The sequence below is a fragment of the Thalassophryne amazonica genome, chromosome 3 (genome assembly GCF_902500255.1).
Source record: "Thalassophryne amazonica chromosome 3, fThaAma1.1, whole genome shotgun sequence".
NCBI classification, from domain to species: Eukaryota; Metazoa; Chordata; class Actinopteri; order Batrachoidiformes; family Batrachoididae; genus Thalassophryne; species Thalassophryne amazonica.
In genome coordinates, this window is record NC_047105.1 from 29385184 (window position 1) to 29398481 (window position 13298).

General features: G+C 40.5%; 1 protein-coding gene across 1 annotated transcript in view; it reads left to right on the forward strand.

Annotated features, from left to right (window-relative positions):
- Positions 1-13298, forward strand: part of grip2b (glutamate receptor interacting protein 2b) — a 454393-nt gene that overhangs the window by 421829 nt on the left and 19266 nt on the right. The window contains 6 exon segments of the mRNA XM_034165962.1: positions 1059-1122; positions 3252-3397; positions 6645-6789; positions 8980-9119; positions 10951-11145; positions 11359-11515. Of these exon segments, the coding sequence (XP_034021853.1) occupies positions 1059-1122; positions 3252-3397; positions 6645-6789; positions 8980-9119; positions 10951-11145; positions 11359-11515 (847 nt within the window).

Sequence of the window (13298 nt, forward strand, 5' to 3'; positions counted from 1 at the left end):
CGTGTGTGTGTGTGTGTGTGTGTGTGTGTGTGTGTGTGTGTGTGTGTGTGTGTGTGTGTGTGTGTGTGTGTGTGTGTGTGTGTGTGTGTGTGTGTGTGTGTGTGTGTGTGTGTGTGTGTGTGTGTGTTTGTGTGTGCACTCATGCACCACTGCGATAAATGAGGAGTAATAATTAAAAAAAATTACACTTGAAAATGTACTTGAAAATTTTATGAAACTCAATGGACAAGTTACATTTGATTTGATTTCAAACACATGTTAACTTTGTCACACCACTTTAATACTAAAAGTAACTTTACTGTAATATACCTTATATGTGTCTGTCCCCTGTTGGACACCTATACAGATGTGAGCCCTGGACATTATACTCCCAGCTGTAAATGGTTACCAGCCTTTGCTGGGGAAGTAACCTGTATCAGACTGGCATCATGTTCAGGGGTGGTCATAGACTAACATCTTCTTCATGCGATGGAATCTGAAGATAAGCGTCGGCACCAAAGGGCCTCAGGGTGTATTCAGGACTTACTTCTTCTTTGATCATAACAATAATAGAATATATCCAGAAAACTAGAGACGTCACACCCAATCTGATGATTCAAAACAACAGCCATGCTCGGATCAAAAGGTCTAACAGCCATCAGGCAGGTCCAGGACCACAGGCGTCTTCACTGGGCATTTACAGGGACCTCCAGGCCGTCTGGTCAGCAGGTGCCAGAAATGTCCATGTACCCTGGGACAGAAACCACAACATCAATTCCAGGGTCCAAAGGCCAGTCCAGGGTCCAGTAGGCACAGGGTCACACTGTCAGGGTCAGACCAGGAGATCACTTTGAAATCAGACAGAAAATCAGAATTTTTGGATTCGGTATCAAAAAGTACTAAAAATGGTCATTCTCATCAAAGAATATCTCTCGCATGTGTGTCACGCGAGAGAAAGGCTGGTCACATGCTCACTCCATCAGCTGGTTTCTGACTGTTGACTCGTTATGACGAATAGGAACTTGTGAAAATGTTGACGTTATTGCTGCTGCTTGTGATGATGTCATCTCTCCCCGCAGCCAATAAGAAGCCAGGAGAGCCGCTGATTATTTCTGACATCAAGAAGGGCAGCATGGCACACAGGTACACCTTCCACTGTCATCATGGCTGACCGCTAAGTTTGGCTCAGTTCTTTCATTCTGATTCTTAGGGTGGTCATCAGATGATGATTTTTGGGCCCAAGTTCCAAAATTAAAGAAAATTGGCCTGATTTATTGAAATAGGGGACAAAATTTGTATTTCCAACTATTACAACTAATATGCATACGTTGTGGACATGAATGAGTGATGCTCATCAGCATCTCACCATGTCATTTAGGTCCATCAGACTTTATTTTGAGTAAATGCTTCAGCAGAGCATTAGCATAGCAAAAACCTTTCAGCTTCTGCCCCCCCCCACCCCACCCCACCCCCCCCACCTTTTTAAGCAATTTTCTTTATTTGCCTCTCACATGCCTGGAAAAGCTCCTCACCATCTAACCATGTTATTTAGGTCCTTCAGACATTTTCAGTAAAATTGTTCTTGGGAGCATTAGCATGACTAAAACCTTTCAGCTTCTGGAGGGGGGCTCCACCCCCCCAGACCCCCTGCCTTATTTTGCCTTTCAGCTTCTGGAGGGGCTCTGCCCCCTTAATTACAGCCCTCTTAACCCCCTGCCACTTTAAGCATTTTTTAATTTAAATGTAAATTAATATTCAAAGTTTTCAGTTAGTTGACAGTAGGGCTGTACAATATGGCCAAATTATCGTATCTCAATATTGTCATATAAATTGCCATGTAAATGTCACTTATATACATGCTGTCCATATTCTTGAGCCGTTTAGGTGGGTAGGGAGAGTTCCCATGGGGTAAAAAAGCTTTTCAACCTACTATCCCTGGTTCTCAAGACCAGGCACCTAAGTGGCTCTACTCTCTTTTTTTTTTTTCTTTAAAGATATTTAGGTGTACCTTAGTAAACACTAGTAGAGTTCCACCTTGGATTTGGAATGTATAATAAAAAGATATACCTTACTGAATTTTCATATCAATATGATATATGATATGACTATGATTTGACGCAAAGTGCAGCAACAGTGAATATTAAACATTCTTAAACAAAACACTAATAATACCACACTCATTTTGCACTCATCATAAGGTTAGGATACTGTGCCCTCCAAATGTATTGGAACACTTGAAATTTCACACATTTTAATTTGTTTATGCCATTTTAAATACAAGAAAAACAAAAAATAGAGAATAAGACTTAGAATTAGACAAGTCAAGGTATGGAAACATGATAAGTGATGAGAATGATAAATGATAAGAATGGTGACAAAGGTCAGTTTCAGTTTGTACAGGGGTCAAAAGTTAAAGTTGCTCCATTAATTTTACTCCAGCTGTATTTGTGTTGAATTTGATGCTTGTATCACCATTTGAAGGATTGTTTCAGTTATCTGCTGCACTAATAAGCCAACTGAGCATGAACCAGCTGCTGTCTGTTACCTTAAACATGTTTGAACTCTTAAACAGCTAACAGACAGACATGGCAACCTGAATTAAAGGAGAAATGCTGCTTTTTAACAGCCTGGACCTCATTTCTGACATAAAATACAGTCGTTAGTCACCAGTATAATTTGGTGTGATTAGAAGTCCATAGTTCAAATGACGTGTTCAGTTCAAATCTGAAGCAAACATTTTTCTTTTTCTACTAAGGTGGATTAGAACTTTTTGTGGTACACAGCACAAACTATTGGACAGAAGGAACCTAGCAGTCAATGTGACTCACTGATTTGAAAATGCAGCTCTTTCAAACAGACATGTTGTGCCGTGACATGTCAATCATCTGTGTCCAATCAGATTTCACGGGAGTCCAGTGAAACCCCGGCCCCCACTCTAGCTCCACCCATGCCAGGAGGTGTTCAACATTTCCTGTTTCACTGTGACTGAGAATTCTGCACTTCCTGTTTGAGTGTAAGCTTGTCACTGAGTTCCCGTGAGATTCCATGGGATCTTGTCTGTCAATCCAGGAAGTGTTTGACATTTGAACATTTCCTGTTTTACTGTGGACTTGAATTTTGGCACTTCCTGTTTAGGATGCCCTGTACCATGAGTGAGCTTTGCACAGCACCGCTGTGCGATGCTTTGCTCATATTATACGACTGCTTACAAACTTTTGGTTCTTACCTTCTTCACCTTTTCCTCCTCCTGCCTCCTTGTGTCCTTCCATCAGAACAGGAACATTGGAGCCTGGCGATAAGCTGCTGGCCATCGATAACATCCGACTGGAGAACTGTTCCAGAGAGGATGCAGAGCAGATCCTCCAGCAATGCGAGGAACTCGTCAAACTCAAGATTCGCAAAGATGAAGACAACTCAGGTGAATGTTTCCATCTGCAAATCAACACAGCTTTAGTTATTAGAGGGGCGTGGCATCTCGGTGCTTCCCTCAGTGACCTCCACCTGGTGACCCCGCATCCTCATCAAGCAGGTAGGGGGATGGATAGCGTGAGGCGTGGGGACTTCAGGGCTTGCTGCTTGCTAGATATTTGTAAAGAGGTTAAACGATTTCATATCTAAACATCATATACTCAGTGAACAACAGTATGAATTTAGAAAAAAATTGTACTACCTCACTAGCTCTAATTGATTTTGTTGAACAAATTACAAATACATTTGAGAATAAGCAATACACTGTAGAGGTTAGAAAGCATTTGATACTATAGATCACACTTTACTATTGGATAAATTACAGAAGTATGGTGTTTGAGGATTAGCTCATGATTCGGTAGCTAGCTATTTGCACAACAGGTGTCACTGTGTCCATATTGGTGGGATAAACTCTGAATTTTTGAAGATTACATGTGGGGTGCCTCAGGGTTCAGTCCTTGGGCCATTGTTGTTTCGGTTATATATTAATGATATAGGTTTGGTTTCTAAGTCTGTGAGTTGTATTTTGTTTACAGAAGATATGACTGTGTTTTGTAGTGGGGAAAATTTGGGACAGCATTTGGACATGATGTTGAGGGAACTACTGAATTTCAAACATCAAATCATTTGTGACAGCTCTTGGGCATGATGGAGAGGGAACTACTGAATTTCAAACAATGGTTTGATTCAAACAAATGATCTATTCATCTTGGTAAAACAAAGTGTATTATATTCAGAAATAAGGACAGGAATTTAAGTAGAAATTTAGTATAAAATGATGCTGAAATCAAAATTGTAACTAAAACCAAATTTCTTGGCGTTTTTATTGATGATAAATTAAGCTGGAAAACTCATATTAATTATATTAAATCTAAAATCTCAAAAGCCATCGTGATTCTGTATAAAGCACAAGATTTCCTCTCCCATCCTTCGTTAGTTACGTTATATCATTCATTACTTGTCCCATATATGACCTAATGCATTGAGGTTTGGGGAAACACATACAAAACAAATGCAAATCCAAAGTTTTTATTACAAAAGAAAGCTATAAGAGTTATCAGTAATAAACCATATTGTAAACCAACAAACCCACTATTTGTCTGTTTACACATTTTGAAATTCTGGGACTTGGTTGTTTATATCACGATACAAATCATGTATAAAGTTAAAAATAAACCTTTGCCTCAACGTGTCCAGGATCTGTTTAAAATGAAGGAGTCCAGCTATAATCTGAAGGGAACATTAGTATTTGATAAATTAAAGACTTGAACTACTGTAAAAAGTCATTGTGTTATTGTGTTTCCATAAAAGGTGTAAAAATTTGCAATAACTGTTCTGATAGCGTCAAATTATCTGGTACTTTAATTGACTTAAAAAGACTTTATAAAAACAATATGATTATTTGTGACAGTATGAAGAATTAGCATAACTGAGTTTGTTACTTTTTTTGATTGTGCATTGTGCACTATTGTTATGCGTGTGTGTGTGTGTGTGTGTGTGTGTGTGTGTGTGTGTGTGTGTGTGTGTGTGTGTGTGTGTGTGTGTGTGTGTGTGTGTGTGTGTGTGTATAGCAAATGGTAAAAGGGGTGGGTGTCTGTAAGCGTTTTCTTCTGCCTACACCCTTTCGGCTACACAAAACTGGAAAATTGTTTATGAGTTTTTTGTTTTTGTTTCACAAGATTGTTAAGTATGTGTGTGCCGAATAAAATCATTCATTCATTCATGTGTGCTACTCTAAGTGCTACATTTAAAGATTTAAAGATGCACTGGCAGGGTGTGACCACTGGGTGATGATGTTGTCTAAAACTGACAGAACCCTGGTGTTTGAAGGTTTTTAATATGCCTGATGTGAAAGCTGAAGAAACTGTTGCAAAGATTGTCCCATTCTGTGTGTCTATGTCAACACATAGTACAATAATTATATATACATATATATATAATTTTATACAACCAGTTCTATTTCTATCTGTTTTTTTTTTTTTTCAAATGAGTGGTGGTATATAATAACTAACATTTCAAGTACTCAAGTACTGTGCTTACGTACAAACTTGAGGTACTTGTACTTTACTTGAGTATTTTTATTTCCTGCTATTGCACATTTCTACTCCACTGCATTTATTTGACAGCTGTAGTTGTGAGTTACTTGTTCAATTCATGTTGCCAGTACACAATAGCAGGTTTTGGGCAGGTCTACTAGACTGTACCAGATAGACTCATTCATTCATCTCTTTGCTGTGTACAGGGTACATATCCAGGCTTTTGTAAATATGGTGAAGATTTTGATGCTAAGATTTTTTGTACTTTTCCGTCACTACCAGCATTATTCTACACTGTGGTATTGCTACTTTTACTAAAGATGACCAGTTTGAATAGTAGTTTGATGCAACGTCAGCCCTCGACCAGAAAATAATACATCACCACTTTCAGCACAATGCCTCTGTGATGGCTGTTATTTTTGTGAGTGAACTCTTATCACCAATGTGCCTCAACACAACTGTCAAACCTAAACCTTAAAGACCAGCAGAACTGTCCCCATAAAGCAGTTTAAAACATGCACGCACACACATGCACACGTGCATAGAAACATGCACACACATGCATATAAACATGTGCACCCACAGTCCCACACACATATCCAAACGTGTACACACACACATGCACATATATGCACACGCATGCATGCACATATGCACACAGGTGCCCAAATACGTTTGTGCATACGTACATGAACTTATACACAAACATTCACACATTTGGATGTGCACCAGCCCATACACATGCAAACATGTATATAAACTCACACACACACACACAGGTACGTGATCACACACATGCAGTCAATCACATGTGCACACAGGTGCATGCAGACACACATGGACTCATACCCTCACACATGCAAACACACACATACATGCAGGTTTGTGTAGTGCTGCTGGATTATGACCCACAGGCTTTAATCGTTTGGTTTGACAAATGCAGGGATTATGTGCTTGTGCTAGATGATGACAAGGCAGCCTTCTTCGTGGTTACCATGTAAACTGTCTCCCACACTAGTGGGGGTTTTCAGATGAGTTTCATTTCATGACCCATTTTCTAATGTATTTGTACGTGTGGGTTTTTGTCGGTGAAGCAGCAGTTAGCTGTGTATCACATGGTGTCACAGAAATGTCAAAATAACGTGTCCATGTCTGTGTCAGACGAGCAGGAGACGTCGGGCAGCATCATCTACACAGTGGAGCTGAAGCGGTACGGAGGCCCTCTGGGTATCACCATCTCCGGCACTGAGGAGCCTTTTGACCCCATCACCATATCAGGCCTCACCAAGAGAGGTCTGGCTGAGAGGTACACGCATGTGCACGCACATCTCCTCAGAAAGTCTCGCCCCTTTGACATATTAAACTCTGTGGAAGAATCAAACAAATCAGCAGATTACGTTATTATGAGGATGAACTCATTAAATTATTGAGTCTGGTCTGCTTGAGGTTTCTTCCTCCAGAGGGCATGTTTCCTCAGGGAGGTTAACTGATGGCTTCATTTTGGGCTTTGGATAATACTGATCAACATGATTCACCATTGTTTGAGATTTTATGGATCAAATAAGTGGAGCTCGACCGATATGGATTTTTTTTGGGGGGGGTGGCTAATACCAATATAAAAGGTTTGTGACACCAATATATCTGCTGATATATACCTAAAAGTGACAATGATTCCCAACATTTCATGAAGCCCTTAAGAAAAGAGAAAATGTAATTGAGGTTTGATGTTTTTGCAGTTTAAACATTCAATTCAATTTATTTCAATTTATTTTGGTTATATAGCGCAAATCGCAACAAAGCAAACAAGTAAGGTCTAACCTTACCACTCATCCTTTGAGCAAGCACTCAGGTGACAGTGGTGAGGAAAAACTCCCTCTGATGATAATGAGGGAGAAACCTCAAGCAGACCATACTCAGAGGGGTGACCCACTGCTTAGGCCATTCTACCAGTTAGAAGGATTTTACAAATTTTACAAGGATTTTTAAACAAACACAAGAAACAGAAAAAAAAATCAGATCAACACAAACCGTTTTTAACCGAAACTGAAAAACAGTCCACTTTGGATCTTTAATCTTAATGCCTCCAATTGCACAACACGTGGGGCTTCCAACACATGTAGTCAGTCATTGGAGCAACAGGCAGGACATCCTGAGGTCAGTCCAGCGCCCTGGGGTGCCAGGCCAGCATCTACTGAAGGTCTCAGCAGTGCCATCATTGGGTCTGTTCCCGCAGAAGACTGTTCCAAATGCAGACTGCAGTGTGCTGCATCAGTTTCAGGCATGGTGTCTCATGGTCAATCCAGCACCCTGTGGTCTGTACCCATCAATCCTGCAATCCAATGTGATGGTATCTGCACCTCGGACACAGAGAAAAAGAGCAGAATCAATCGGCCTGAAAACTACACCTAAGGTATAATTTATCAGCATTAAATCAACAGGGATGCAGAGAAAATACTAAGGTGATCGCTGGCCACGAGCCCTAAGCTTCACTAACAGACCTAGAATTTAAATAAAGTTGAGGGAGAGACGCTTTACACACACACACACACACACACACACTCATCTTCAACTGCTTAGTCCAATTAAGGGTCGCGGGGGGCTGGAGCCTATCCCAGTAGTCATAGACTGCGAGGCAGGGTACACCCAGGACCCATCTTTTTAGACAAAGTAACCAAGGGGTGATAGGGTCCCAGCGGTGCATGTAAAAATTATACATAGTGGTGTTAGGGTGCCCTCTGCTGGACAAACCACATAATGACATCATTTCCAACAGCCAAAGTGGTTTTCTGCATCATTTATTCTCTAAAATAAAAGTTTTCAGAAATGTTTTAATCAAGAAAATTGATTGGTTAATCAAAAATAATTAGTTGCAGCCTGAGTAACCAGTGAAATAATTTCACAAACATACACTCAACAAAAATATAAACGCAACACTTTTGGTTTTGCTCCCATTTTGTATGAGATGAACTCAAAGATCTAAACTTTTTACACATACACAATATCACCATTTCCTTCAAATATTGTTCAAGATGATATAACAGTTTTCCCAATTTAAAATCCATCAGCATCAACCTAACAAAGTGTCCCTGAAGACAACAACCTCAGGGAGCGTGGCTGTGACACATCAGCCACACAGGAAGAGGAAGAACTGCAAACACGCCATCCACAGTAGCTCGTTTAAACCTTCAGAAACTGTCACAAAGTGAGAGCTTAATGACACAGTGCGCGCTGACCCATTTCTCCAAGTTAGTGATTCTTCTAAAACAGTTGTTCATAAAGCACTTTACCTCAGAGCTACTGGCAAAAAGCACTCTATAAATAACCTCAGTTTGATAAGGAACTGAATCCAGATAGTACCAGCGCCACTGCAGGTGGGACATAAAAAATGAAATCTAATGATTGTGCAAACTTATTTTCACCTCATTTTTTCTGAAGTGTATGTTGGTTGATTTACATATATTTTCCCGTGTGCATGTGTGCGTATGTGTGTGTCCAGGACAGGGGCAATACATGTCGGGGATCGAATCCTGGCCATCAACAGTGTCAGTCTGAAAGGCAAACCGCTGAGCGAAGCTATCCACCTGCTGCAGATGGCCGGAGAGACCGTCACCCTCAAAATAAAGAAACAACTTGACAGTGAGCATGGAAACTCTTAACATTCAGGATTTTCTAAAGGGACAGATTTTCTGAAAGCAAATTCTCAAAGTGATCAGTTGTGCTTTAGCGAGGACACATTTATGGACCTTGTTGTCCAAAAGTTTCAGCATAAAAAATGGAAATTTGGCAGAAGAAGCTGAAATTTTTAGAATAGGTCCATGTTTTCAAAATCGAAGATGGCATCCAAAATGGCCACCATTGCACTTATTTTTTATATCTTTGATTCAGAAAGGCTCAAACCTAATTTAAGTGGCTAAAGTATTTAGAAAAGGGTTTCCAAAGATAGATTGGGTACTGTTTATAAAATAGGTAGCTGACATTTTTCAAGGGTGGTTATGAATTATGGAAAGTTTCTGTAATGAGTTGGAACCCTTTTATTTCCTGTTAATTACATATGTTTTATGTTAATTTATTGTCTTGATGTATTTATAAAGTGTTTAGGTTCTTGTTATCAAATACTCATATACACATTATTATTATTATTATTATTATTATTGTCATCATCAGCATTAGTATTATTTGATTTTATTATTACTTCTATTTGCCATTTGATTTTTAAATGGACTACAATGTAAATAAATTTTGTCACTTTCTTATGTCATCTGTTTATTTTTAACGTATTTAGAATTATATTATGTACTTACATTGAACTTACTAAATAAAATCACGCATGCATGCACGCTTTTAATAAATAGATGATTTACCACTCCTTGCTGGAATGGCATGTGAGTCCAGAATGCAGCTACGACATTGTTCAGTGTTTTTAGCTAAAATACATAGTTTCTCCAAAAAATATTAGTCCTATCAACTTTCCGTTTTGGCGGCGTTCATCCTTGACCCAAAAACATAAGCATACCAAACAGAAAATGTCAAGTTTCCACAGTTTGTCTGTGATTGAAGGTATACGCACGCACACAGAGGTTTTTGACTTTTTGCATGGGGAGGTGATGGTCTAGTGGTTAAGCGTTGGGCTTGAGACCAGAGGATCCTCGGTTCAAATCCCAGCCTGACTGGAAAATCACTAAGGGCCCTTAATCCCCTAGTTGCTCCCGCTGTGTAGTGAGTACCTTGTATGGCAGCATGCTGACATCGGGGTGAATGTGAGGCAGCATTGTAAAGTGCTTTGAGCATCTGATGCAGATGGAAAAGCGCGATACAAATGCAGTCCATTTACCATTTCTGCATTCATGCTTTTATTTTTACACACCCACAAACAGAGACGGTGGCGGAAGACAACAAACGCACTCCACTTTTCACTCATGGTAACGGCAACATGACACTTAACTGACGAAACCAATTGAATTACAAAAACATAATACATCAGTACCACTAACAACAGAGTTAAAGTAACGTGAACCACAATAACAACATATAAAATCCCAAAACCCCGAACTCCCAGGGTGCATTGCAACACAACGTCCACATTATTCATTGTTGTTCGATAAAATCACTGATTTCTCCAAAAAGATTAGTACTATCAACTTTCTGTTTTCACAGCGCTCATCCTTGACCCAAAATACATAAGCATACCAAATGGAAAATTTCAGCTCTCCCCAGTTTCTCCATGATTGAAGCCATACACAGGCCACTTGGCTATTATAATATGTGTATACATATGTGTGTGTGTGTGTGTGTGTGTGTGTGTGTGTGTGTGTGTGTGTGTGTGTGTGTGTGTGTGTGTGTGTGTGTGTGTGTGTGTGTGTGTGTGTGTGTGTGTGTGTGTGTGTGTGTGTGTGTGTGTGTGTGTGTGTGTGTGTGTGTGTAATTTGATCACTGAAAGAGAAGATACCTGAAGTGTCTTCTTTTCCAGATGTGGAGGAAAGGAAGGCGGCCGAGGCAGAGGACAACACGGAGAATGAGCTCAGTGACCCTGAAGAAGATGATTTGACAGACAACCAACAGACCAATAAGCTGTCAGAGCTTTACTCCACCACAATACCAAGTGTGGACTCGGCATTGGAGTCATGGGATGGCTCGGGGGTGGACGCTGGCTATGGGAGTCAAGGTAAAAGCTGAGCATCTTTTGGGTGATGTCATTTTCTCAGGGATCTGATTTTGCAAAATTTGCTCTTCCTGGTGCAACTAAAGACGTACACCTTCTTGTGACCATTGCAGCACTGTGCCGCTCTCTTCTTGGAATTCATTGGTTATAACTTCAGAAAACTTGAATGATGATGAAATATAGACTTTTTGGTGATATGCAGTTTGTGGGTTAAAGGTACTTTCAGCCACCAGGCCGCGGGTATTGCCCTCCACCCCCATGAGTGGCGTAGTGCTAAGCAACAGCACAGCACCACACCCCCTCCCGGACGCCGAAAGAACTACCCCTTCAGTGACGGAGGCTTCAGTGAGGATGACTGGGACAAAGCGCCAGGGTAAGAAACCAACCAACTTTACTTTCAAAATAATATTGTATTATGAATATGAATTTTTTTTCTACAGTATTTAACTATGCAACCAATAGTTACATGTTACAGATTGAGGACTAAAAGTCTGCTGTGCTCATTTTAAAATTCTGGTCCTTTATTTTTATCACTAGGGTCTTTATGTTCGAAAAGCTAACTGAGGCTTTGTTGTGATTTTAGAGGTACAAAATAGTCTCAAACAGCCATTATTGGTATTTATTCTCATCTGCAACACTCAGTTTAAACAGAATGCAGGTGTTTTCTGAATGTACAGGAACAGAGGCCGACATCAGTAGGTGTGCATTCCATTGAGTTGTCTTGTTCTTATGGGGACATGATGGTGAAAGCTGTCACCAGAGTGGTCCAATCCTCAAATATGGTCATGATATTTGGGTCATGACCAAAAGAATGCAGATATATGGGGTTGAAATTATTTTCTTTTGGAAAATTTGCAGACTTGCTTTTGGGGTCAGAACTCAGAGGTGAGCTCCTGCTCCTACTCAATGTTAAAAAATGTCAGCTAACTGGTTTTGGGTATCTGAGTCACGTGTCTCCTGGGTGCCTCCCTCTGGAGGTTTTCAAGGCATGTCCAAGTATGTAGCCCATCTGGCTTTGGAACACATTGGTGTCCCTCAAGAGGAGCTGCAGGATGAAGAGCTGAACATTATTTGTACTGGTGGAACTCATTATGTCACTGTGTCATTTTCATCTCATGGTTGTACAGTTTAGTCAGGAAGTATTCCCAGCGCTTCACTTTTTCCACATTAGGGTACAGCCTTATTTCAAAATGAATGAAATTATTTTTTTCCCTCAAAATTCTACACACAATACCCCATAATGGCAAGGTGATTTTTTTTTAGATTTTGCAAATTCATTAAAAATGATAAACTAAGGAATTTCACATACATAAGTATTCACAACCTTTGTCATGAAGCTCAAAATTGAGCTTGTGTATTCTGTTTCCACTGATCATCCTTGAGATGTTTCTACAGCTTAACTGGAGTCCAACTGGGCTAAATTCAGTTGATTGGGCATGATTTGGAAAGAAACACACCTGTCTACATATAAGGTCCCACAGTGGACAGTGCATGTCAGAGCACAAACCAAGCATGAAGTCAAAGGAATTGTCTGTAGACCTCTGAGACAGGATTGTCTCAAGACACAAATGTGGGGAAGGGTACAGAAACATTTATGCTTCTTTGAATGTCCCAATGAGCACAGTGGCCTCCATCATCTGTAAATGGAAGTTCAGATCCACCAGGACCATTGGCCGACTGTCTAAACTGACCGACTGAGGGAGAAGTACCTCAGTCAGGGAAGTGACCAAGAACCCGATGGCCACTCTGTCAGAGCTCCAACATTCCTCTGTGGAGAGAGGAGAACATTCCAGAACAACCATCTCTGCACCAATCCACCAATCAGGCCTGTATGATAGAGTGGCCAGACAGAAGCCACTCCTTAGTAAAAGGCACATGAAGGACTTTCAGGCCATGAGAAACAAAATTCTCTGGTCTGATGAGACAACAGTGACCAGGCGTCATGTTTGGACGAAACCAAGCACCATCCCTACAGTGAAGCATGGTGGTGGCAGCATCATGCTGTGTGGATCTTTTTCAGCAGCAGGAACTGGGAGATTAGTCAGGATTGAGGGAAAGATGAATGCAGCAATGTACAGAGCCATCCTGGATGAAAACCTGCTCCAGAGCGCTCTTGACCTCAGACCGGGGCGACGGTTCATATTTCAGCGGGACAA